At 46.4% G+C, this 27,957-nt stretch overlaps 1 protein-coding gene across 1 annotated transcript in view; it reads left to right on the top strand.

Moving 5' to 3' along the window:
• LOC147596790 (uncharacterized) overlaps positions 1-27,571 on the top strand; it is a 66,639-nt gene extending 39,068 nt beyond the window's left edge. Inside the window, exon 2 of the mRNA XM_086769644.1 lies at positions 26,799-27,571. Coding sequence (XP_086625770.1) covers positions 26,799-27,571 — 773 coding nt within the window. The remainder of the gene's footprint in view (positions 1-26,798) is intronic.
• The last annotated feature ends 386 nt before the right edge of the window (positions 27,572-27,957 follow it).

Genomic DNA, 27,957 nt, shown 5'->3' with positions numbered 1-27,957 from the left:
ATACCTTATCCAAGGCCAAAGATACAAGGGCGAACTGAAATAAGGGATTAATACTAAGGAATCAAGCTGATAAATAGTGATCAATGATTTAATCTTTTCACAGGCAATCATTCATCTAGTGATATTTTTCCCCTAACAGTAAAGGGGCTGTTTTTTTGAGAAGTACAGCTGCTGCACATTTAAATTTGGTGAACATGCCCCACAGGCTACAGGGTTTTGCTCTTGTGGAAATGTAGCACTTAGGGGGATGAGATAAATTCCCTCTCCTGGCAGCTAGCCCCTGGTGACAACATTTTATAAGAGGGCACCCACCAGTAACCACTTCAGCCCATTCTGCTAAGTTCCAGAGTGCTACCTCAACAGGGCTGAGGGAAAGAGAATGTACTGTGCAAGATACATGCTATACTTCAAATTTTATTTAAACAAAGACTGTAGGATTGCACTTCCAAACAAAAAGTATATTCAAATTTTAACTTTAGATTATAATGCCACATAAGAATGTCAAATGAAATCCAGGGTAGCAGATTTGCTAGATCTGACATTGGCTCTCTCCTTTAATGTCAGTTGGCACTAGAAGATTTACCTTTGAGACCCTCAGGTTCTGTCAGCCCAGCTAAGGCAGTAACAGAACATAATGGATTTTCTGATGTGCTTCAAGAAGCACTTAGAGGAAATGATACTGCTTTTTATACTGATACTCAAATGTCTGTTGTGGGTTAGCCCTCATCACCACAGTTTCTCGCTCACCCTCCCCCTCTCCCTCCCCAGTGGGATGGGGGAGAGAACTGGGAAGGAAGGAAAACTAGTGGGTTGAGATGAAGACAGTTTACTAAAATAGCAAAGGAAAACTACAATAATAACAGAATATAAGGTTATTAAAATATACAAAATGAACAATGCATGATTTCTCACCACCCAATGTCCAATACAGCCTGTCCCGAGCAGCGATTATGGAAACGAAACCAAGCAGCAAGCAAAGGAGCGAGAGGGAGAGAAAGAGAGCAATGAGAGAGAGAAAGAGATCGATTCCCACCCCCTTGGCCAACCCCCACTTATATACTGAGCATGACATTTATGGCATGGAGTACTCCCTTTGGCCAGTTTGGGTCAATTTTTCTGTCTGTCTTTCTCCCAGCTTCCTGCATCTGCACATTAGTGAAACCTGGAAAGCCAGACAGTGTCCTTGGTCTCATTAGCAACAACTCATATCATCAGGGTGTTTATCAACACTCTTCAAATCTGAAATTCAAAACACATCGGATTCTGAGAGGAAAATTAACTCCATCCCTGTCAAAACCAGGACAATGTCTCAAAAAGTAATACTGACTTCCTGAATGTCTTGGTTATATCCAATCTCAAAACTCCTGGCATTTAACACACAAGTCTAATTTCCCCTTGCTGAAGATGAGTCTTTTGGAAAGACTATAAAGCAATTAGTGTTCTAGTTTTGATACAGCTCTGGAAACTCTGCTCATTGTCAAATGCAAGACTTGAAATGGTTAAGTCACAGAACTCAGGGAAGCAATTCTTCCTCACATGGTGGTTGCAAAAGGAGATAAAGAGCTTTATTTAATTACCTAAGCTATGGTATCTTGACAAGTTCCCACATGTCAGTTGACCCATGGTACTGAGGTCAGCAAAGAGCATGCAAATAGTCAACTGATTAAATTTTAATTTGAGAATAGAATCTTAATCTAATAAACTAAGGCATTTTAATTTGACACAGACTAAGAAACAGCAAGTCAAAGTGTCTAAAAAGTAAGTTAAACTCTAATAATTTAGCTGTCTGCAAATTCAAGAGTAAATGTACTTTCATGGAGGTATCTCCATTCCAAAAAGATATCACTCTTGTATCAAAACACAGTCTCATACTGGCAATAACAAAAAGTTGATGCTAACCTTACAGCTGCTATCTAGCAAATTCCAGCTGTCAAGAAGACCAACTCCAAGCTTAAGAACCAGTATTTGCCCCCTCTCTGGTCTTATCGGGACCAGACTACGCAGTCTCTCTCTCACTCCCCCCACCCTCCAAGAAAATAGGGAGAGATGATATAAGAAAAACAGCTCAAGGTTTGAGATAAGGACAGGGAGAAATCCTTAAAGTTACCATCACGGGCAAAACAGACTTGACTTGGGGAAAACTATTCATTTATTTCTAAAATTAGCAGGAGAATGAGTCAGGGAACAACATAACCTCCCCCCACCCCTCCCTCTTCCCAGGCTTAACATTATCTCTACTACCTTCACCCCACCCCGAGCGGCACAGGGGGGAAGAGGGAATGGGGGTTGCAGTCAGTTCATCATGCGTTGTTTCACACCGCTACTTCGTCGCCGGGGGAAGAACTCCTTACATTCCTCCTCTGCTCCATTGTGGGGTCCCACCCATACGCCACAGTCCTTCATGAAACTGCTCCGGCGTGGGTCATTTCTTCCACGGGGTGCAGTCCCTCTAGAACAGCTGTCCCGGCGGGCCCTCCATGGGCCACAGCCTCCTTCTGGCATCCACCTGCCCTGATGTGGGGTCCTCCACAGGCTGCAGGTGGATCTCTGCTCCTCCGTGGACCTCCATGGGCTGCAGGAGGACAACATGCTCCACCAGCATGGAAGGGGAGCAGAGGTGGGATGTGATGACCTACCATTTTTGGCAATCAGCTTGCGAAAGACTTAGAATCCTGGGAAACCCCGTCTGAGGAAGGAAAATTGTTGCACTATGTGGATGATATCCTGATCGCCAACAAAACAGCGGAAGACTGTATGGTATGGACAGTGGGGGTTGCCCATGGGAGGGGGCATTCTTTTCAGGCATTCTTTTCTGGCATCCATTCCATTTGGGTATCCGTTCGGGCACCCTTGGCATCCTTTTCTTCTCTCTTGCTTGCTGGCATCATTCCCTCTACCTTGTTAGCTTGCTCTCCCCACTTTGCTTGCTGCTCGGTGTCGTTCCTGTGATCGCTGCTCAGGACGGGATGCGTCAGTCATTCGGACATCGGGTGGTGAGAAATTGTACATTGTTCATTTTGTATATTTTGTATATATTAATATCCTTATATCCTGTTAGCTTTGTAGTTTTTAGTATTTTTAGTAAACTGTTTTTATCTCAACCCACGAGTTTTCCTTTCTTCCCAATTTCTCTCCCCTGTCCCACTGGGTAGGGGGAGGGTGAGTGAGAAACTGTGTGGTGATCCGGGCTAAACCACCACAAAGTGATCTGTCCTTCCCTTGCTTCAGTAGTGACCAATACAAAAAGAAAAACTGCTAACAGAAAAAGGAAGTATGAAAGAACTTTGGGTGCAGATAAATGAAGTAAAACTGGCTTTATATTTTCTCTTGCAAACTGACATGGTGGAAGATAAAAGATTCAGAAAAGAACCAATCTGCATTTTTTTTCCTGTTAATACACTGTCCTCCTCTTCAAAGTTAGCTGATCATCTGTTCTGGTTTTGTTAGTGAGGGGGGGCCTAAGGTGGTAGCTTCTGTAGGAAACTGCTAGAAGTCGCTCCCCTTTGTTCAGTGGACTCGGCCGGGCCTAGGGCGGACCCGCTGCTGGCCAAGGCCGAGCCAATTGGTAGCAGAATGTTCCGTGATAACGCCTCTGCGATAACGTATTTAAGAAGGGGAAAACAGGAAAAAGAGGAGGAGAAGATGTGAAGCAGCTGAGCGGGGGGCAGAGAGGGGGAGGTGCAGGCCTCATGGGCCTTGCAGGCCTCACCCTCTGGCCTCCCACCGGGCAGCCAACTGGGCCCAACTCGGCCCGGCCCGGCTGCAAGAAGTGGAGAGGAGATGAGAAGTGAATAAGATGTAAAAAGGATCCTGAGAGGCGTCTGCCAGCCTGTTGTGAGGAACGGCTGCAGACGCCAAGGTCAGTTCAGAAGGAGGGGGAGGAGTAATATGGCTCCTGGCCAAGATTCCTCTGCAACTCGTGGTGAAGACCATGGTGGAGCGGGTTGTCCCCCTGCAGCCCATGGAGGTCCACGGAGGGGCAGAGATCCACCTGCAGCTCGTGGAGGACCCCACGCCAGAGCAGGTGGAGGCCTGAAGGAGGCTGTGGCCCATGGAGGGCCCGCTGGGACAGCTGTTCTAGAGGGACTGCACCCCGTGGAAGAGATGACCCACGCCGGAGCAGTTTCACGAAGGACTGTGGCCCGTGGGAGGGACCCCACGCTGGAGCAGGGGAGGAATGTGAGGAGTTCTTCCCCTGACGATGATACAGCGGCGTAAAACAACGCGTGATGAACTGACCGCGACCCCCATTCCCTTTTCCCCCCCCGTGCCGCTCGGGAGGGGAAGGTAGTAGAGATAATGTTAAGCCCGGGAAGAGGGAGGGGTGGGGGGAGGTTATCTTGTTCCCTGTCTCATTCTCCTGCTAATTTTAGAAAATAAATGAATAGTTTTCCCCAAGTCGAGTCTGTTTTGCCCGTGACGGTAACTTTAAGGATTTCTCCCCGTCCTTATCTCAAACCTTGAGCCGTTTTTCTTATATCATCTCCCCCTGTTCTCTCGGAGGGTGGGGGGAGCGGGAGAGAGACTGCGTAGTCTGGTCCTGATCAGGGCTGAACTACGACATCATCTTAAGTGTTTTGAGCTACTTTTGAAATGCGCAACTGATGAAGCCAAGCAGTTAAACTACAGATGAATTGCATACTTTTTTTCTCCCTTAGGTACAAAAGTAATCCCATTATATTCAAATTCTATCATAAAAATTATCCTGTTGCAGACAATTATCCAAACATTAGTATTTTAAACCTCTAGTCATCACACTTCAGTAAGTTTATCCAAGTAATATAAAATATTAAAACTGAAGTGAAAAATGTGCTCAATCAGTTATAATCTTGACAGTAAAGGTTTCAATTCTTCAAATGCATGGGTTTGCAATTTAATTTGGGAATGCATAATCTCTCTTGTGCTAGCAAATCTTCTATTCTCTCTTTTTCCCCACATATATCTTAAATCTTCCTCTCCCAAGAAAGTGGAAATGTCATTGACGCACTGATCAAACTCTACAACTTGGAGAGGGTTATAAAGCAGGCATGTTTATTCGGCGCCGGGTGCGTGGGGGATCGCTCCTCCAAAAGCATGCACACCAACAGCACATTTTACCAAAAATTTATATGGTGCAGGTATACATATTAATAGGATTGCACAATACAGACATACATATGCATAAGTGAGGTGGGGTTATTAAAAAAACCCACTTGCATTAGCATTTCAGATCTGTCTCTGGTGGTCGTTTACTTCTTCAGGGGTCTTATCTTCCTCTGGATGAACTTCAGTCATTCACCCATGCTCTCCTTTCACTTGGTGATTTCAGCAGTTTAATGACTTCTGACCGAATTTGTGGTGAAACTAACATTCCGTCCTTTGCTTGACATATTAGTCCTTGACAAATACCAGTTTCTTGACACATACCAGTCCCTGATAAGCTTAAGTGAGTTTCAAGGCAAACAGGATTGTTAGGCATTGTCTAGCAGACAGTTAGTCTCCTAACTCAAGCAATATTTAGCAGACAATTAATTCCCTGTATGAATTCCCTCCTTTTCTTTCCCCTAAGGAAATTCTTTGCTGTTAAAAGTGGTTCATTATATTTCATTACTAATTTTAAGGCCCATATTCGTTCAGCAAGCTTCTTCAATTTATACCAAAATATAAGATTTACTACCGTTAATATTGCCATGACTATCAGTAAAATCAATATTCGGTGGGTCAGTATGTTTAAGATCTTGGTAGCAGATGGGGAATAACCCATGAACACATCCCACCGATAGTGCTCTCCGTCTGACTTCACTCGTTCCATTATTTGGTGTGTTCTTTCTGTATCATGTTGGATAGTAATTAAAGTCTTTCGGCCACTTTCCTGGACTTGCTTTATCAATCTCTCTAAATTTTCATGATGCAGAAGTTCCCTTACCAGAGCAAGATTCATTCCAATAGGGGTGGGCTGCAAATCTTGAATCAATTCATGACTAGGTTGTATCAATTGATAGGTAATGCCAGGAGCAGTATAATTAAAATCACATCCTGTGAGACTAACAAAATTACAGATGCAAATATTTGAATGGTTACTCATGTCCACTATTAGGTCATCAACTTGTACAAAATCACATAGAGTTCTCAAGCAAACACATCCCATACCCCTGTAAAATACAATGGTTTCTAGGGTTTCATTGGGGTGTATCTCAAAGTGACAAACATTTTGTTCCATATCCAGACAAATATCCTGCACTTTTATGGTATTACCTTCACAAATAAATCCCTGCCTGTGCTGGTCTTGCACAGCACAGGCCTTGACATCAATAGTTTGCCATTTCTTCCCATTTTTCATAGCCCATACCCTATGTTCTACGGGATAAAGTACAGTTCCATGGTGATTTAATCCTAATGCAACAATCGGATATATATTGTACACCAAGGCTTTAGATATAGTTAGTACAAAAGCTGTGGCTGTGTTGCTAGTAGAGTCAAAGGTAAAATTAACTCAGTGCCACCACGACTGGAATTTCCTTTCAAATTCAGTTGCATTATCCCAAATTACCTTTTGGATTTCTCTTGGGCAGGATTCCGTCCTCTCCTTCCCTGATGATTGCAGCTGCTATTGATTGTATCCATAATTGGAGCTGGATACAACTGAGTGCTTTAGAAACATTAGTTTGAACTAGGTTTAACGCATCTACAATTAATTCATTATAACAATTTTTACAATAAAATGTGGTCCTCTATCTGAGGAGATTGTTGCAGGAATCCCGAATCTCTGTACAATTTCTTCTAGTAATGCTTTAGTTACCTCTCTAGTTTTATTGGTTTGGCAAGGGAATGCTTCTGGCCAGCCTGAAAAGGTGTCCGTTAGGACCAACAGATATCAGCACCCCCCTTTTCTTGGGAGTTCTGAGGAATCAATTTGCCATTGCTACCCTGGATAGTTTCCTTTCCCTATTTGTCCGAGTTGGGCTTTAGGGCTTGTCTTAGGATTATTCTGCAAACATATTTCACACTGCTGTGTCACTTGTTTAACGGTAGTGTAGAGGTTCCAGGCAGCTATATGCTGATTCAAGTATTTATACAATGCTTCAGCTCCCCAATGGGATTTTCTGTGTTCTGCTATAACTACAGCCCACAATAATGCAAATGGAATTATTATTCTGCCTTGCGGAGTCTTTGCCCACCTACCCTTCTCTATTTTTCCACCTAAATTTTCAACTAATTTTCGATCCCCTTTGGAATACTTGGGTTCACAATAAATTTGTAAGTTACCGTCTGGGACCAAAGACTGCATCTCTAATTAGCCCCTCTCAGCCACTCTTTTGGCTTCCCGATCCGCCATAGCATCGCCCAATTCCTGAGTGGTATTTCCTTTCTGATGAGCCTTGCAATGCATGATAGCCACTTTTTCGGGTAGCTGCACTGCTTCCAGGAGCCGAAGAATTTCTTCAGCATGTTTTATATGTTTCCCTTGGGTGGATAGGAGTCCCCTTTCTTTCCATATTACCCCATGGGCATGGACTACCCCAAAAGTGTATTTGGAGTCCATCCAGACATTAATCTTCTTGCCTTTAGCGAGTTCCAACACTCGGGTTAAAGCTATTCTTTCTGCCTTTTGTGCCGAGGTATTTGGGGCAAGGGCTGCAGATTCTATTACCTGATCCATAGTGGTTACCACATACCCTGCTTTGCGGACGCCTTGTCAAACAAAGCTGAGCAGCAAGCAAAGGAGGGAGAGCGAGCCAGCAAGGTAGAGGGAATGATGCCAGCAAGGGAGAGAGAGAGAGACGAGAGATGGAAGACCCTCCCATGGGCAACCCCCACTTATATACTGAGCATGACGTTTGTGGCAGGGAATACTCTCTTTGGCCAGTTTGGGTCAATTATTCTGTCTGTCTTTCTCCCAACTTCCTGCATCTGCACATTAGCGACACATGGAAAGCCAGACAGTGTCCTTGGTCTCATTCACAAAAACTTGTATCATCAGGGTGTTTTTATCAACATTCTTCACATACAAATCCAAAACACACCAGCTACTGAGAGGAAAATTAACTCCATTCCTGCCGAAACCAAGACAGTATACACCCCTTATTCCATAACAACTACATCATGCTTTTATATATATATATATATATATGCACAGATATCATTCCCTCAATCTATGAGCTATCCTTACAAAGTCTGTTGAATCCATTAAGTCCATGACGTTGAGGCTCCATCTGTCTTAACAGTCTTTCAGGGTAGGAGAGATGGTATGTAGTGTGGGGTTGTTACATACTGCACCTGGAACTCGTAACTGGTACTTCTGGCGTGGCTGGTGTATCATGTCCATGGTCTGCGAGTTGAAGATGTTGATCTCGAGGAAGTTGTTGGGCATCAGTTCTAGTTCCATCACCGCTGCATGTCACTCGGTTTCATCGAAGTTCATTCTTCGCTGATCAGGGTGATTCTTGCTGCAATAACTTTGATATTACATATAAGAACTACAGAAATGACTATATACAGTGCAAATTATTGGCTAGTTTCACCTAGAATCAAATCTCCTTGAGGTACACATCTGACTTCCCCATCCTCCCACATCACCCACCAAGTACATCCAGGTCCTTCAGCAAAAGCAATCCCACGGATGGGTTTGCCTTTGCCCAGGGGAGGAATAACCCAGACTGTCTTCCCCAACATATTCCTTACATGCACCACAGGGACTTTATCACCATCTACAGTATGTAAAATTCTGATTGGGCAGGGCCAGCTCGATTGATGGATCCCCGAGTGTTGACTAACCAGGTGGCTTTTGCTAAATGTTTGTCCCAGTTTTTGAAGGTTCCACCACCCGTGGCTTTTAGTGTAGTTTTCAGCAGTCCATTTTGCCGCTCAATTTTTTTCAGATGCTGGTGCATGATAGGGGATGTGATATACCCACTCAATGCTGTGCTCTTTGGCCCAGGTGTCTATGAAGTTGTTTCAGAAATGAGTCCCATTGTCTCACTCAATTCTGTCTGGAGTGCCATGTTGCCACAGAACTTGCTTTTCAAGGCCCAGGATGGTGTTTTGGGCGGTGGCATGGGGTACGGGATATGTCTCTAGCCACCCAGTGGTTGCTTCCACCATCATAAGCACATGGCACTTGCCTTGGCAGGTGTGTGGGAGTGTGATGTAATCAATCTGCCAGGCCCCTCCATATTTATTATTTCAGCCATCGTCCTCCATACCAAAGAGGCTTTAACTGCTTGGCTTGCTTAACTGCAGTGTATGTTTCACATTCACGGATAACCTGTGCAATAGTGTCCATGGTCAAGTCCACCCCTTGATCACGAGCCCTTTTGTATGTTGCATCTCTTCCTTGATGGCCTGAGGTGTCATGGGCCCACCGAGCTAAAAATAGTTCACCTCTGTGTTGCCAGTCTAGGTCCACTTGGGAAACTTTAATCTTAGCAGCCTGATCCACCCGCTGGTTGCTTTGTTCTTCAGTGGCTCGACTCTTGGGTACATGGGCATCTACGTGTCGTACTTTTACAACCAGATTCTCTAACCGGGCAGCAATATCTTGCCACAATGCAGCAGCCGAGATCGGTTCGCCTCTGCGCTGCCAGCTGCTCTGCTTCCATTGCTTTAACCACCCCCACAGAGCATTTGCCACCATCCGTGATTCAGTGTAGAGATAAAGTACAGGCCATTTTTCCCGTTCAGCGATGTCTAAGGCCAGTTGGATGGCTTTCACCTCTGCAAACTGACTTGATTCTCCTTCGTCTTCAGTGGCTTCTGCGACTCGTCGTGTAGGACTCCACATAGCAGATTTCCATTTCCAGTGTTTTCCTACAATAAAACAGGATCCATCAGTGAACAGGGCATATCGTCTCATTTTCTGGTCGATTATTATACGGTGGGGCCTCTTCAGCATGCGTCACCTCTTCCTCTGGTGGCATTCCAAAATCTTTGCCTTCTGGCCAATCTGTGATTACTTCTAACTTCCCTGGGCGATTGGGGTTTCCTATTCGGGCTCGCTGCATGATCAGTGTGACCCATTTACTCCACGTGGCATCAGTTGCATGATGTGTAGAGGGGACCTTCCCTTTGAACATCCAGCCCAGCACTGGCAGTCAGGGTGCCAGGAGGAGCTGTGCTTCAGTACCAATCACTTCTGAAGCAGCTCAAACTCCTTCATATGCTGCCAGTATCTCTTTTTCAGTTGGAGTATAGTAGGCCTCAGATCCTCTATATCCACGGCTCCAAAAGCCTAGGGGTTGACCTCGAGTCTCTCCTGATGTTCTCTGCCAGAGACTCCAGGTAGGGCCATTCTCCCCGGCTGCGGTGTAGAGGATGTTTTTAACATCTTGTCCTGTCCGGGCTGGCCCAAGGGCTACTGCATGAACAATCTCCTGTTTAATTTGTTCAAAGGCTTGTCGTTGTTCAGGGCCCCATTTAAAATCGTTCCTCTTTCGAGTCACTTCATAGAGAGGGCTTACAATCATACTGTAATTTGGAATATGCATCCTCCAGAAACCCACAACGCCTAAGGTGGCTTGTGTTTCCTTTTTGTAAGTTGGTGGAGCCATAGCTGTTATTTTGTTGACCACATCCATTGGAATGTGACGACGTCCATCTTGCCATTTTACTCCTAAAAACTGGATCTCTTGTGCAGGCCCTTTGACTTTCCTTTGTTTTATTGCAAAACCGGCTGTCAGAAGGATTTGGATTATTTTCTCCCCTTTCTCAAAAACTTCTTCTGCTGTGTTGCCCCATACAATGATGTCATCAATGTATTGCAGATATTCTGGAGCTCCACCCTTTTCTAGTACAGTCTGGATCAGTCCATGGCAAATGGTGGGGCTGTGTTTCCACCCCTGGGGCAGTCGATCCCAGGTGTACTGGATGCCCCTCCAAGTGAAAGCAAACTGTGGCCTGCATTCTGGTGCCAAAGGGATGGAGAAGAACACACTGGCAATATCGATGGTGGCATACCACTTGGCTGCTTTTGACTCCAGTTCATACTGAAGTTCTAGCATGTCTGGCACAGCAGCACTCATTGGTGGTGTAACCTCATTTAGGCCACGATAGTCCACTGTTAGTCTCCACTCTCCATTAGATTTTCACACTGGCCATATGGGACTGTTAAAGGGTGAGCGGGACTTGCTGATCACTCCCTGGCTCTCCAGTCGACAAATCAGCTTGAGGATGGGGATTATGGAGTCTCGGTTGGTGCGATACTGCCGCCGGTGCACTGTGGTGGTAGCAATTGGTATCTTTTGTTCTTCAACCTTCAGCTTTCCCACAATGGAAGGGTCCTTTGAGAGCTTGGGCAAGATGGACAGCTGTTTATTTTTCTCTGTCTCCACGGTGGCTATACCAAAAGCCCACCGGTGCCCTTTTGGGTCCTTGAAATACCTGCTCCTGAGGTAATCTATACCAAGAATGCATGGAGCATCTGGGCCAGTCACTATGGGGTGCTTTTGCCACTCATTCCCAGTCAACCTCACTTTGACCTCCAATACAGTCAGCTCTTGGGATCCTCCTGTCACTCCAGAAACACAAATGAGTTCTGCCCCTTTATAGCTTGATGGTATTAGGGTACACTGTGCACCAGTGTCTACTAGAGCTTTATACTTTTGTGGGTCTGATGTGCCAGGCCATTTAACCCATACAGTCCAATAAACTCTGTTGTCCCTCTCCTCCACCTGGCTGGAGGCAGGGCCCCTCTAGACCTGTTTGCAATATTTTCCATTCACTTTCTGTGAATATGAATCAGAAGTTCCTTCCATAGGATCAGAGGTGAGATCAGCCCTTCTACACTGTCTGGGGAACTGCCCACTGGAGACTGGAGCAGCAAATTTCCTGGGAGAACCTCCCTTTGTGATTGTTTTACCTCGCAACTCACATACCCATGCCTCTAGGGCTGAGGTAGGCTTTCCATCCCACTTCCTCATATCCTCTCCTTGGTTACGCAAGGTAAACCACAGGTCACCTCATTGCGCGTACCGTCTCCCTTGAGCAGAAGGAGGATGAGGTCTTCTTCTAATAGCTGAGATATTGGTCCGTGCAGGTGGGGAGCAAGAATCTTCGAGTTTCTGACACACCTCAGATAGTTTTTCTAACAGTTTTTCAAACTGGCTTTCAGATTTCTCAGTCAGTCTTTCTATAGCCGAGACACAGGCCCGCATTGGGGAAGAGAGATTGTCTTCATATTGTCTCCCTGTTCATGTGACGGCCCTGATTCATCATCATCTTTCACTATGCGAACTGATTTGTTGGTGTATTTCTTCTGTACAGGGGCAACTGATACTGGTGTAGTTTGGTTTTTCGGTTTCTCTTTGGTACTGCTTGCCGAGGTTTGAGTAGCCACAGTGTCTGGCGTGGGGGCTGAAGCAATCTCAGTGCCCGTAGCAGGGGCTGGGGTAGCTGTGGTGCCTGCCATAGCGGCTGAAGTAGCTGCAGCATTTGTAGCAGCAGTTTGAGTAGCCACAGTGTCTGTTGTGGGGGTTGGAGGAGCCATAATACTTTTAAAAAATTGTTTAAACTTCATCAATATCAAGATCTGAGATAGCTGCAAGAGACTTGTCACCATGAACATGGTGGTAGGGGTATCAAAAGGGTATTCAAAATTCTCAAAAGCTGTTGAAATTAGCTTGGTGAGGTGGGGAAAGCTGTAAACAGATGTTCCCCCCGCGGCCTGGCTTCCCGGAACAAAACAGGTGTAGTTCCAAACAACACCCACAAGATGGCTCCCGAAATACCCGGGTGGAGCTGCCTCTGCCTCCTCGCTCTGCACACTGCCCGCCGCCATTGAGTACAGATATGAAAATGGTCCTGTTACCAGCAATCTCACTAAACAAATCAGTGCTGCGTAGCACAGCAGAACGATACCTTTGATCCAACACACATCATTGATAAAGCGTGCACAAACACCGACAAACAGAAAATACGGCAGGTAGGGTGCTATCCAGTACAGCTCTAAAAACAACTGTGAGAACAAATAAAAAAACATTGTCACCAGCGATGACCAAACCAGCTTAATGAACACTTGTAACAAATCTGTTTTCAACACACTGTGTTCAAACCTGTCCTTATCTCAACCCTTCAGGACTGACTGGGGCTTGATCCTTGGATCCTCAGACTAAGGTCCGATGATCTCACGACTGATCTAGTGAGGCCCCTTCCAGCCCCACGTTGGGCGCCAAAAAGACTGTGGTGGTTTAGCCCGGATCACCACACAGTTTCTCACTCACCCTCCCCCTACCCAGTGGGACAGGGGAGAGAAATTGGGAAGAAAGGAAAACTCGTGGGTTGAGATAAAAACAGTTTACTAAAAATACCCAAAACTACAAAGCTAACAGGATATAAGGATATTAATATATACAAAATATACAAAATGAACAATGTACAATTTCTCACCACCCGATGTCCGAATGACTGACGCAGCCCATCCTGAGCAGCGATCACAGGAACGACACCGAGCAGCAAGCAAAGTGGGGAGAGCAAGCTAACAAGGTAGAGGGAACGATGCCAGCAAGCAAGAGAGAAGAAAAGGATGCCAAGGGTGCCTGAATGGATACCCAAATGGAATGGATGCCAGAAAAGAATGCCTGAAAAGAATGCCCCCTCCCATGGGCAACCCCCACTTATATACTGAGAATGATGTTTATGGCATGGAATACTCTCTTTGGCCAGTTTGGATCAATTATTCTGTCTGTCTTTCACCCAGCTTCCCGCATCTTCACATTAACGAGACTTTAAAGAGACTTGGAAAGCCAGACAGTGTCCTTGGTCTCATTAACAACAACTCGTATCATCAGAATGTTTTTATCAACATTCTTCACACACAAAATCCAAAACACACCAGCTACTGAGAGGAAAATTAACTCCATCCCTACTGAAACCAGGACACACTTGGAAAGGGAAAGTGTGAAACTACTGTAAGAATTTTTTGTTTTTTAAAGTGTCTATGACCTACTGTTCCTACATTTATTTTATTTTGATGACCAAGTACTACCAGGGTCTTTTGAAAGATAATCTGCTTCTGCTGTGAAGACAGCCATATGAAGTTCCCTTTCTGTGAAAAGCTGAACTCTTTCTAACTTGAAAAATGTACATTCTATTTTTTACTTTGTAGGGGATGACGAGTCTTACAGATTATGTCACACTTAAGTCTTTCTCTGGAATGGCACTTCAATATATCTTCAGTGCAGCTGGTGATGATTTGTTCAATCTTCTGCAAGACTTATTAATATTTAATCCTTGTACTAGGGTTACGGCTACTCAGGTATAGTTATGCCTGTCCTGGTTTTGACTGGGATGGAGCTAATTTTCTTCCCAGTAGCTACTGTGTTTTGGATTTAGTATGATATTTGGTGTGCAAAGAATGTTGATAACACACTGATGTTCTTAGTTGTTGCAAAGAGACCAAGGACTTTTCTCAGCTTCCCAGGTTTCGCTAATGTGCAGGTGCAAAAAGCTGGGAGGGGTATAGCCAGTACAGTTGATCCAAACTGACCAAAGGAAGTATATAAATGCAGGGGTTGGCCAGTAGGCAGCGCTCTCTCTGTCTCTCGGGAAATTCTGGTTCCAAGATTGCTGCTGGGGAAAGCGCTGTTCCGAGGTCACTGCTTGGGATCATTCTGAAATTGTTTTCGGTTCCATTCTGTGATCGCTGCTTGGGACAGGCTGTATTGGTCAGCGAGTGGTGAGAAACTGTGCATCATTCTTTTTGAATATTTTATTATCATTATATTTTATTATTATCATTATTAATATATATTATATTATTATTATATCTTCCTTTGCTGTCCTTGTAAACTGTCTTTATCTCAACCCATGAGTTTTCCTTTGTTTCCAATTCTCTCCCTGTCCCACCTGGGGGGGGGGAGGGTGAGTGAGTACTTAGTTGCTGGCTGAGGTTAAACTACAACAACGTCCTAATGTTCATCAAAGTACTGTTAATATCAGATAAATGTGCCTTGAAGCCCGTAAGCCAGGTTTCAAGTGAAATGTCATATAGCTCTGTCTGTGAAATACTAGAAACATATTTCCGGTGTTTTACAGAGAGAACTCTGAAAAGAATGAATAATGCTGACTGATCATCTTCATTCCCAATGTAGAGCAAAGGTAGACAACTAAAAGGTGCATGAGTCATGACCTTCAGACAGTTGTTATATCTGACATTCAAAACTCAGTTACCTAAAGCTTGAAACTTAAGTCTTAAAATAGCATGTCTTATTCCCTGGTTTTGAAAGGTTTTCATCCTTAATTCACCCAGTTTCTTCTTCAATTTCATTTAAACTTCTTTGATTCTTTTTTAATGCGGAATTCCGTGGTGATTTAAACCAACATTGTGATCTGAACATCCATTGCCCTTATACTTGGTACTACTGATCTCAATTTCACTACTCCTTGTGGGGAGAAATGAAGGACTTCTGTCGTAGTTCAGCCTCAGTCAGGGCCAGACTACACAGTCTCTCATTCCTCCCACCCTCCGAGAGAATAGGGAGAGATAATATAAGGAAAAAAGGCTCGAGGTTTGAGATAAGGACAGGGAGAAAATCCTTAAAGTTACCATCATGGGCAAAACAGACTCGACTTGGGGAAAATTATTTGTTTATTACTAAAAACAAAGCAGGAGAATGAGACAGAGAACAAGATAACCTTCCCCCACCCCTCCCTCTTCCCAGGCTTAACATTATCTCTACTACCTTCCCCTCCCGAGCTGCACAGGGGGGAAGATGGAATGGGGGTTACGGTCAGTTCATCACACATTGTTTTACGCCGCTGTGTCATCGTCAGGGGAAGAACTCCTCACATTCCTCCTCTGCTCCAGCGTGGGGTCCCACCCCTACGCCACAGTCCTTTGTGAAACTGCTGCGGCGTGGGTCATCTCTTCCATGAGGTGCAGTCCCTCCAGAACGGCTGCCTCAGCGCAGGCCCTCCATGGGCCAAAGCCGCCTATAGGCATCCACCTGCCTTGGCGTGGGGTCCTCCATGGGCTGCAGGTGAATCTCTGCTCTTCCATGGACCTCCATGGGCTGCAGGGGGACAACCCGCTCCACCATGGTCTTCACCATGAGTTGCAGAGGAATCTTGGTCAGGAGCCATGTTACTCCTCCCCCTCCTTCTTCACTGACCTTGGCGTCTGCAGCCGTTCCTCACAACAGGCTGGCAGACGTCTCTCAGGATCCTTTTTACATCTTATTCACTGGCTCATGTTGAGCTTCTCGTTCACCAGCACTCCCAAGTCCTTCTCCTCAGGGCTGCTCTCAATCCATTCCCAGCCCAGCCTGTATTTGTGCCAACTTTTGGGAACAATTATATGTATTTTGATCTATAATTCTGTGTCTTAAAATGTGTGCAGACTTTAATAGACAAAGCATTGAAACAAGCCTCTTGTCATAAACAAAGAAGGGGGAGATGTGGTATTTCGCTGAGCCAGTATGGTATCAGTGAAAGCACACCGACCTTGGGGGAGGAATGCAATCATGCTCTCAGGAAGAAAGCCATGGAATGAGAAGGGAAGCTTTAAGATACAAAACATTGTTAGCAGAATTTATGGCTTGTTTCAACAGAGGCCTGCAGAAAACTAGTCACAGGCCTTGTAGATAAGAAAGTTACTGGAGTTGTTATGTCTGTAATAGTAGAAGAATGCCGTAGTAGAAAATTACTAGAAGGTAGTGAAACTTAGCTTTGCTTCGTAATCATGAATATGTATAACATGTGATCAGTAATTTTATTAACTAAGCTTGTGTGTGGCATAATTGGGTGGTTGCTGTCCTTGGTTAAAATCGGTATTGTGATACTAGGCATAATACTAGGCATAATCATTAACATACCATGCTTGCAAAAAATTATTAACAATTCAATACAGACAATCTGGCTCATAAAAAAAAAAAAAAAAAAAAGAGATTCAGTAGAGGCCTACATGAACCTAGTTGATATTGTAGTAAAATAAGGTCAGGAGTACCAAAAAGGGCCATAGGAGGACCATGTTATTTTGGAAAATTGATAATGTTTGCTCCATCTATGAGAACATTATGGAATCATACGCGAGCAAGAAGGTCGCTAAAAGTATTGACTCCCCATTGTGACAGCAATTTAACCCTGTTGGGTACAGCTGAGCAGATAGCATTATCTTTATTTGTTCCTTGGGCAGCAACTGCAAAAACTTCAGCTAACTTAAATGAATTAGCTTGTTGGGCACAAAAGCAAATGAATTTAACCTCTAGCATGTTATCAGGATTATTGGAAGACATGGATCGTATGCGTCATGATATTTTTGCAGAATCTAGCAGCCATTGATTTTTTTGTTCTTAGCGCATGGACATGGATGTGAAGATTTTGAAGGTATGTGTTGCATGAACGTTTCTGATCACTCTAAGTCGATACGCTATCAGTTGGCAGAGTTATGATGCAACATGCATGCAATACAAGTGGAAAGCAGACTGGTTGAAATCCTTGGGGGTCACAGGCTGGCTAAAAGATTTGATAGTTTATGGGTTGGTATTATTGATGGGTTTGCTGTTGACACTGATGATTTTGGGGTATATTTTAAAATGCTTTGTGAAAGCTATGGAACGTATGATGAAAGTGGGTCTGGATTGTTCAAAACAAAAAGGGGGATTTGTTGGATACCTGGAGTACCAGGGGCACTTAGTGAACAATCCAGACCGAATGGAATTGTTATGTTTGTGAGCAGCAGGCCTCAAGGACATCACTGAAGCCGCTTGTGAGAAAGTACTGAAGCTGCCTGTAAGAAAAATACTGAAGCCACCTGTGAGAAAATAATGAGGCCACCTGTGAGAAAGTAATGAAGCTTCCTGTGAGAAAGTAAACGAAGCAACCTTGAGAAGAAGGAAAACAGCTGGCATACGTGACTGGGGGCTGAACATGAAGCAGGGTGCAGGTGGAGAGAGCCGTGCGCGTGAACAAAGAGACTTTAACGAATCATATTTTAGCTAGGAGCGCATGCATGATATAGTTAACCAATTAGTAGAGAGCTTGCGCATGATACGGAATTAGAAGGGCTATATTAACCGGGATGTATCAACAATAAATTGGCATTTGCTTGATCATATTGGTCGTCAGCAGTGTCCGTGACTTCCGTGTCAGCACAGCAGTTTCTGCCATGCGAGCGCCAGCTGCGGGCCCCACCTGTTTTGGTTGTGGGGGTGTAGGACACTTTAAGCGGCAGTGTCCTTCAGGGACCGATCAGGGAACAGAACCCACGGGCGACCAGCAAAGGACATCTTTTTGATGTGGGCAGGGCAGACATCTTGCCAAACAGTGTCTGCAGCCACGCTTGGCCGGGGGGCAGGGAAACGGCAGGCACGGTCTCTTACGGGGGCGGAGGGATGCGCCAGGCAAAGAAACGCCCCCAGTAACCTTCCTGAACAGCGAGGGACGGGCCCATGGCCAGGCTCCAGTCAGAAGCACAACTGAGTTGTGTGGAGGGTCTATGGGTAATAGCCCCTACTTATGTATGCATTAACAGAGAAATACCGCCCGGGGTAATAGTAGGGGCAGGCACTTGGGGGTGGAGGTGGTGCCAGAAATGAAGACACAAAATGGAGAAAACACAGTGTGTGTTACTCCTGTGTCCGAGATGCCCGTGTATTTGCCCAAAGGGTCGACTTTTGTTGGTTTATTACTTGACCTTTCAACACGCCTGGTAGTTGTGTGTGAGCTACGCCCAGGCGGGTACCCTTCCACGGACGCGGACCCACAGCCACCAAACTGCTTTGAAGCCATGTTAGATACCGGGGCAGACGTTACAGTAATTTCCTGACGGATTGGCCAAAAGAGCTTCCTTTAGCCCCGGTGGCTGTCCCGTTGACAGGGGTTGGTGGCAATCGGAGAGCATTACGGAGCCAATACCCTGTACGCCTCTCAATAAAAGGGGAGAGGGGTGAGACAATTATATGACTATGTACTAGATAATCTGCCTGTTTCCCTTTTAGGTCGGGATGTTTTGCAATCCCTTAAAGTTCAGCTCAGCATAGAGAAGCCTTTTTAATAGGGGCCACTGGTCCCTATAAACCCTGCATCAAAATGACATGGTTAACCAACAATCCAGTATGGGTGGATCAGTGGCCGTTAACTGAAGAAAAATTGAATCAATTAAATTTGCTAGTAGATAGGGAAATAGCAGCAGGACATTTGATACACTTGACAAGTCCCTAGAATTGTCCAGTGTTTCTGATAAAAAAAGTCTGGGACTTGGTGATTTTTGCATGACTTGCGAGCAGTAAATGCAGTACTGGAGGATATGGGACTGCTACAGCCAGGTGTGCCTTGGCCGTCCATGTTACCGGACAGCTGGCCAGTGGTGGTTATAGACATTAAGGACTGTTTTTTCTCTATACCATTGCACCCTGATGACAGCAAACGATTTGCCATGACGATTCCAACAATCAACAACGCAGCTCCTGCAAGACGACTGCAGTGGACAGTGTTACCACAAGGGATGAAAAACTCCCCAACTCTGTGTCAGTTGTATGTTTCTTGCACTTTGCAAGAATTCTGGGAGGCCCATAGAAGTTGGGTGGTTTATCATTACGTGGATGACATCATTATATTTGGACCTGAGGGGGTGGAACAGGTGGTTGAGCAGCTCACAGCTGCCCTGCAGAACTGGGGTTTGACAGTCACTCCGGAAAAGATACAGTTGCAGACTCCCATGCAGTATCTGGGAACCTTGGTAGAGCGAACAACGGTAAAGCCACAGAAGCTGACCATAACAAAAGAGATACGTAACTTGCATGACTTGCAAATATTGGTGGGCAATCTGCAATGGTTGCGACAGTTTATTCCTATCACACATAAGGAATTGGGTGCCTTAATAATTGATTTAGCAGGCTGTCGTAGTTCAGCCCCAGTCAGGACCAGACTACGCAGTCTGTCTCTCGCTCCCTCCACCCTCCGAGAGAATAGGGGGAGATGATATAAGAAAAAACAGCTCAAGGTTTGAGATAAGGACAGGGAGAAATCCTTAAAGTTACCGTCACGGGCAAAACAGACTCGGCTTGGGGAAAACTATTCATTTATTTCTAAAATTAGCAGGAGAATGAGACAGGGAACAAGATAACCTCCCCCCACCCCTCCCTCTTCCCGGGCTTAACATTATCTCTACTACCTTCCCCTCCCGAGCGGCACGGGGGGGGAAAAGGGAATGGGGGTCGCGGTCAGTTCATCACGCGTTGTTTTACGCCGCTGTATCATCGTCAGGGGAAGAACTCCTCGCATTCCTCCTCTGCTCCAGCGTGGGGTCCCTCCCACGGGCCACAGTCCTTTGTGAAACTGCTCCGGCGTGGGTCATCTCTTCCACGGGGTGCAGTCCCTCTAGAACAGCTGTCCCAGTGGGCCCTCCATGGGCCACAGCCTCCTTCAGGCCTCCACCTGCTCTGGCGTGGGGTCCTCCACGGGCTGCAGGTGGATCTCTGCCCCTCCGTGGACCTCCATGGGCTGCAGGGGGACAACCCGCTCCACCATGGTCTTCACCACGAGTTGCAGAGGAATCTTGGTCAGGAGCCATGTTACTCCTCCCCCTCCTTCTGAACTGACCTTGGCGTCTGCAGCCGTTCCTCACAACAGGCTGGCAGACGTCTCTCAGGATCCTTTTTACATCTTATTCGCTTCTCATCTCCTCTCCACTTCTTGCAGCCAGGCCGGGCCGAGTTGGGCCCAGTCGGCTGCCCGGCGGGAGGCCAGAGGGTGAGGCCTGCAAGGCCCATGAGGCTCGCGCCTCCCCCTCTCTGCCCCCCGCTCAGCTGCTTCACATCTTCTCCTCCTTTTTTTCCTGTTTTCCCCTACTTAAATACGTTATCGCAGAGGCGTTATCACGGGACATTCTGCTACCAATTGGCTCGGCCTTGGCCAGCAGCGGGTCCGCCCTAGGCCCGGCCGAGTCCACTGAACAAAGGGGAGCGACTTCTAGCAGTTTCCTACAGAAGCTACCACCTTAGGCCCCCCCTCACTAACAAAACCAGAACACAGGCCCACCAGATTTGGCTGCACCTCGGAAATTAAATGAAGTGCAATTGACACTGTTACAGGACCTAGCCTCTCGGCTAAGTCAAAACTCCCTGGCCAGATATCAGCCAGGCTTGAAATTGGAACTACATATAGCTCTGCAAAAGGAGGGGGCAAATGGAGTGGTGTTCCAATGGAATAAGCAGCAACAATTTTGTCCGTTACTGTGGCTTTACACCTCTATCAGGAAAAAAGCTGCACCCCAATACACAGAGTTACTAGGGGATGCTATACGCCGAGGGCAGCTTCACTGTTGGCAACTCTCAGGAAAGGATCCTCACATCCTCTCCACCTCATTATCTGTCACAACATTGGAAAATTTGATGATGATGGATACCAACATTCAGGGGGCACTAGCACATTTTTCTGGTGACATCCGTCCAGTCCGGCCATGTACAGCGCTAAAGGCGTTGGGGTCAGTCACAGTACTGCTGGTTAGCCCAATTGTAATGACCCCGGTGGAGGGACTTACTGTATTCACGGATGCCTCCGGACGGACTTAGCAAGCGGCTATTGCTTGGTATGACTAGGAAGCTTGGCACACACAAGTTTGGAAGGCAGAGGGCTCTATTCAGGGCTTGGAGTTACAAGTGATAACGTGTGCCATACACAGATGGATCAGTATCCCGATAAATATTGTGACTGACAGTGAGTATTGCTACTGATTGGCTCTCTGCTGTGCACTCAGTTTACTCAGGCCATCAAGGAAGAGACGCAACATACAAATGGGCTCGTGATCGAGGGGTGGATTTAACCATGGACACTATTGCACAGGTTATCCATGACTGTGAGACATGCGCTGCAATTAAGCAAGCCAAGCGGCTAAAGCCTCTTTGGTATGGAGGACGATGGCTGAAATACAAATATGGAGAGGCCTGGCAGATTGATTACATCACACTCCCACAAACTCGCCAAGGCAAGCGCCATGTGCTTACAATGGTAGAAGCAACCACTGGGTGGCTAGAGACATATTCTGTACCCCATGCCACCGCCCGAAACACCATCTTGGGCCTTGAGAAGCAAGTTCTCTGGTGACATGGCACTCCAGACAGAATAGAGTCAGACAATGGGACTCATTTCCGAAACAACCTCATAGATACCTGGGCCAAAGAGCATGGCATTGAGTGGGTATATCACATCCCCTATCACGCACCAGCCTCTGGAAAGATTGAACGGTACAATGGACTGCTGAAAACTACACTGAAAGCAATGGGTGGTGGAACCTTCAAAAACTGGGACAAACATTTAGCAAAAGCCACTTGGTTAGTCAACACTCGGGGATCCATCAATCGAGCTGGCCCTGCCCAATCTGAACTTTTACATACTGTAGATGGTGATAAAGTTCCTGTGGTGCATGTAAGGAATATGTTGGGGAAAACAGTCTGGGTTATTCCTCCTCTGGGCAAAGGCAAACCCATCCGTGGGATTGCTTTCGCTCAAGGACCTGGATGTACTTGGTGGGTGATGCGGGAGGATGGGGAAGTCCGATGTGTACCTCAAGGAGATTTGATTCTAGGTGAAAACAGCCAATAATTTGAACTGTATAGAATCATGTCTGTAGTTCTTTTATGTTCTATCAGAGGTAGTGCAGCAAGAATCACACTCAACAGTGAAGAACAAGCTTTGATGAAACCGAGCGATGTGCAGCAGTGATGGAGTCAGAACTGGTGACCAACAACTTCCTCGAGATCAACATCTTCAACTCGCAGACCATGGACGTGATACACCAGACGCACCAGAGGTACCAGCTACGAGTTCCAGATGCAGTATGTAACAACTTCACACTACATACCATCTCTCCTGCCCTGAGAGACTGCTATCACAGATGGGGCCCAAAGTCATGGACTAAATTAACTCAACAGACTTTGGAGGGATAGATCATAGATTGAGATAGTGATATCTGTGTGTATATCTATAAGCATGACGTAAATGGTATGGAATAAGGGGTGGATACTGTCCTGGTTTCAGCAGGGATGGAGTTAATTTTCTTCTCAGTAGCTGGTGTGTTTTGGATTTTGTGTGTGAAGAATGTTGATAAAAACATTCTGATGATACGAGTTGTTGTGAATGAGACCAAGGACACTGTCTGGCTTTCCAAGTCTCGTTAACGTGCAGATGCGGGAAGCTGGGCAAAAGACAGACAGAATAATTGATCCAAACTGGCCAAAGAGAGTATTCCATGCCATAAACGTCATGCTCAGTATATAAGTGGGGGTTGCCCGTGGGAGGGGGCATCATTTTCAGTTATTCCTTTTCTTGTCGGGTATCCGTTCGGGCACCCTTGGCATTCTTTTCTTCTCTCTTGCTTGCTGGCATCGTTCCCTCTACCTTGCTAGCTTGCTCTCCCCCTTTGCTTGCTGCTCGGTGTTGTTCCTGTGATCACTGCTCAGGATGGGCTGCGTCGGTCATTCGGACATCGGGTGGTGAGAAATTGTACATTGTTCATTTTGTATATTTTGTATATATTAATATCCTTATATCCTGTTAGCTTTGTAGTTTTGGGTATTTTTAGTAAACTGTTTTTATCTCAACCCACAAGTTTTCCTTTCTTCCCAATTTCTCTCCCCTGTCCCACTAGGTAGGGGCAGGGTGAATAAGAAAACTGTGGTGATCCGGGCTAAACCACCACACCCGGGACTACAACCTCGGCACGACTGCTTCAAAGCGCATTAGAGCAACGCAGCGTACCTATCTTTTTTGCGCATATCAATAGCCATACCACATTACTGGGGGCCATGACAGAGGGTAATTGTTGGGCAGACAAGGCCACGAGTACTCTGTTACAGGTGGCGGTGGTGGGAGTTCCTGCTCTGAAACAAGCTCAATTATCTCATCAGTTCTTCCATCAAGGGGCTCGAGCTCTGGCCAGAACTTTTGGGGTGCCCTTGGCGGATGAACGAGCAATTATTGCTGATTGCCCTAGCTGTAAGTCCATCTCATCTATAGCCATGGGTATTAACCCGCGAGGCCTTCAGGCAAACCAGATTTGGCAGCAAGATATTACAGAATATCTCCCCTTTGGACGGTTTAAATATCTCCATGTAAGCGTGGACACCTGTAGCGGCTGCATCTATGCTACCGCGGAAATCAAAGGAGCTCCAGTGTGCTTCTGTGATCCAGACACCTTGGAATGGTGCGGGCTGGTACCACTACTGCAGGTGCAGGCCAGGGAAGGCTGGAGCAGAGGCGGTTGGCACCTATTCACCCTGGTGGGGTAGATTCTGATTGTGGCTATTCTGACACCAGTGTAACAATGAACTTTTCATAGAATCATAGAATCATAGAATGGTTAGGGTTGGAAGGGACCTTCAAAGGTCATCTAGTCCAACCCCCCTGCAAGGAGCAGGGACATCCCCAACTAGATCAGGTTGCTCAGAGCCTCATCCAACCTGGCCTTGAACGTTTCCAGGGATGGGGCCTCCACCACCTTTCTGGGCAACCTGTTCCAGTGTTCTATAACTCGCATCGTAAAAAAATTTTTCCTAATTTCTAATCTAAATCTACCCCCCTCTATTTTAAAACCCTTACCTCTCGTCCTATTGCAACAGGCCCTACTAAACAGCCTTTCCCCATCTTTCTTGTAGGCCCCCTTGAGGTACTGGAAGACCGCTATCAGGTCTCTCCGGAGCCTTCTCCTCTCCAGGCTGAACAGCCCCAACTCTCTCAGCCTGGCCTCATAAGAGAGGTGCTCCAGCCCTCTGATCATCTTCGTGGCCCTCCTCTGGACCCTCTCCAACTGGTCCATGTCCTTCTTGTGTTGGGGGCTCCAGAACTGGACACAGTACTCCAGGTGGGGTCTCACCAGGGCAGAGTAGAGGGGGAGAATCACCTCCCTCGACCTGCTGGCCACGCTCCTCTTGATGCAGCCCAGGATGCGGTTGGCCTTCTGGGCCTCAAGGGCGCATTGCTGGCTCATGTTGAGCTTCTCGTCCACCAGCACTCCCAAGTCCTTCTCCTCAGGGCTGCTCTCAATCCATTCCCCACCCAGCCTGTATTTGTGCCAACTTTTGGGAACAATTCATGTGCTACATCAGCTCTACTCAAGCTGTATCCCCACTTCATGACTCTACGCTATCAAAGAATTTGGAGGAAAAAATTATGAAACATCCATGTTTCAGGTGGACAAGTTTGTTAAAGAATTGTTATGCAATGAAAGACTGTAACAGAGCTCGAATTTACCTGGATAAGAACTATAAATCGCAGGAACATTTTTACAGCTCAAGGAAGCTTTTACTTTCTTCATGACATCTATTAATTTGATTTCAAAGTTAAGAAGTATAAGAAGGTTGCTGAAAAAAAGAGAAGTTTCCGCAGGATTATTTGTTATTGACTGTGCCTTTGATTTGAGAAACATTTATTTTTCTTTATGATGTTTTCAATTTAATTGCTTGGAAAACAAGCCCATCGCTTTACTTTTGGCTATGTACCTAATAGAACTATAGATCAGTGGTTTAAGAAAGTTTTATATTTTGCTTTTGGAAGATTTCAACTTTAGACTAAAATGATTTAGCATAGAGGGGGGGATTGTTGGGTCACATCAGCAAGCAGGTGGGTGGTGTTGGGCAAACTTACAGCCTAGCAACAAGGCCATGAGTGCGGATGGGCTGCACGTGTGTGGGAAGTGCGCAGAAGGGGCGGTCCGCAGCGGTTCGCGCGGATAGGTCCATGAGCACAGGGAGCGCGTGCGCAACGGGTGTACGGGTATTTAACACTGTGTTGCGCGGTATTAAAGTGAAGGCTTAGCTTGACAGTATCCGTGTAATGCTCTCCCTTTCCCGGAGCGGGGCTCTGGTGCGTCCTGGGTTGGTTTGTCGGCAAGAGAGCCGACAGTTTTGTTTCTCTTTGTAAGGTTGTTATTATTCTTACTATTATTCTTCCTGTTAGTATTATTATCATTTATATATATATATTAAAAATTGTATTTTCCTTTGCTATCCTGTCCCAAGAGTTCATTTCCCTATGAAAGGCAGCAAAAAAAAAGAAAAATAATCTATATATTTCAAGCTTTTATGTAAAAGTGAGCTTAAACCAAGGCTCTACAATTTCTGTCCTCCCTTCTAGGAGGGAGAAGTACTCCAGCACAGCTATTCTTCTGGGCACCAGCAAGCCCTGGGGAGGAAGTGGCAGAGCTCAGACAGGACCCATGACACTACTCTGCCCCTGTAGAAAGCCCAAACTGGAAAACTTAAGTCAATGGTTTTTTTTTGCTTTTTTTAATGAAAGCGTTATGTATAATTTTAAACACCAAAAAGTTTATACTCTTGATTATAACTATCACTTGTGCCTGTGGTATATGGTTGTCGTAGTTCAGCCCCAATTGGGATCAGACTACACAGTCTCTCTCACTCCTCCCACCCTCCGAGGGAATAGGGGGAGATAAGGACAGGGAGAGATCCTTAAAGTTACCGTTACGGGCAAAACAGACTCGACTTGGGGAAAACTATTCATTTATTACTAAAATCAAAGCAGGATAATGAGACAGAGAACAATGAGACAAGAGAACATGAGACATCTCGCCCACATGTCACAGTAAGTGAGTAAAGGTGTTACTGACCACCTACGGAGGAGGTGATCAGAGTGTGAGCAGCCCGCACTCCCCATTCAATACAGTAGCAGCGGGAGTGGGAGTTGGGTCTAGTCTTTTCTCGGGCGACCTGCTCTCCTATTGACAGGCCCTGATGTCACAGCTTTAAACATGGTCCTCACCAGGAAGCGGGCTTCCCCCAAGAAGACTGTGGCAACCCAGACAGAAGGTCTGCCCAAAAATGCGGCAGTTCAGGTCTCTGGCTGCAGGGAGTGCCTGAGCCTGCTGCTGCCAGGAGAGGACGGGAAGGACGCCGCCTGTGCGAGGTGTGAGCAGCTAGACGAGCTGCTCAGTCTGGTGGTGGAGCTTAGGGAGGAGGTAGAGAGGTTACGGAGTATCAGAGAGTGCGAGCGGGAGATTGACTGGTGGAGTGATTCTCTGCGAGAAAGACACAGAGATTGCACCCCCCGGACCGAGGGAGTAGTGGACCCTCTCCCTTGCCATAGTCAAGCGGAGAGGGACTGCTTGAGAGGAGAGGAGGGATGGCAGCAGGTCCCAGGTTGGCGTCACAGGCAACCCCCATCCCAACCTACCTCGGTTCCCCAGGTCCCTCTGTGTAACAGGTTTGAAGCCCTGAAACCGGAGGGAGAGGCGAGTGAGGATGACGTGGGAACGCTGCCTCCTAGCTTGCGCAAGGTGAGGCAGTCGGATCCACGTTTGAAGACTGCCTCCTCCAAAAAAGAAAGAAGGGTGATAGTTGTAGGTGACTCCCTTCTGAGAGGGACAGAGGGCCCAATATGCCGGCCTGACCCTACCCGTAGGGAGGTGTGCTGCCTTCCTGGGGCCCGGGTCAGAGACATGACCCGGAAACTCCCACAGCTGGTTAGGCCCACTGATTATTTTCCACTCCTCATAGTTCAAGTGGGCAGTGATGAAATTGCACAGAGAAGCCTACGAACTATGAAAAGAGATTTCAGGGGTTTAGGGCGTTTGGTTCAAGGAGCAGGAGCTCAAGTGATCTTCTGTTCTATACCTTCAGGGTCAGTGAGCGGCACGGAGTGGGCTTGAAAAGTTCCATTAATGAATAATTGGCTTAGAGGTTGGTGTCGAGAGAGAAACTTTGGGTTCTTTGATCATGGGGCAGTTTACTCGGCCCCTGGCCTGTCTTCTGTTTGTGGAAACCACCTATCTCACAGGGGGCAACGGATCCTAGCACAGGAGCTGGCGGGGCTTATCGACAGATCTTTAAACTAGCTACGAAGGGGGAAGGGGACAAAACAAGGCCCACAAGGGAAGAGCCCAGGGGAACGGTGCTCGATCTGGGGCTGAGGCAGCTGTCTCGGCTGAAGTGCATCTACGCCAATGCATGCAGCATGAGCAACAAGCAGGAGGAGCTGGAAGCGATTGTGCGGCAGGATAACTATGACCTGTGTCGTAGTTCAGCCCCGATCGGG

This window comes from Chlamydotis macqueenii, chromosome W (assembly GCF_036417535.1).
Source record: "Chlamydotis macqueenii isolate bChlMac1 chromosome W, bChlMac1.mat, whole genome shotgun sequence".
Classification (NCBI taxonomy): Eukaryota; Metazoa; Chordata; class Aves; order Otidiformes; family Otididae; genus Chlamydotis; species Chlamydotis macqueenii.
The sequence above is the reverse complement of the archived record's forward strand: the minus strand, read 5'-3'. Positions and strand labels throughout refer to the sequence as shown.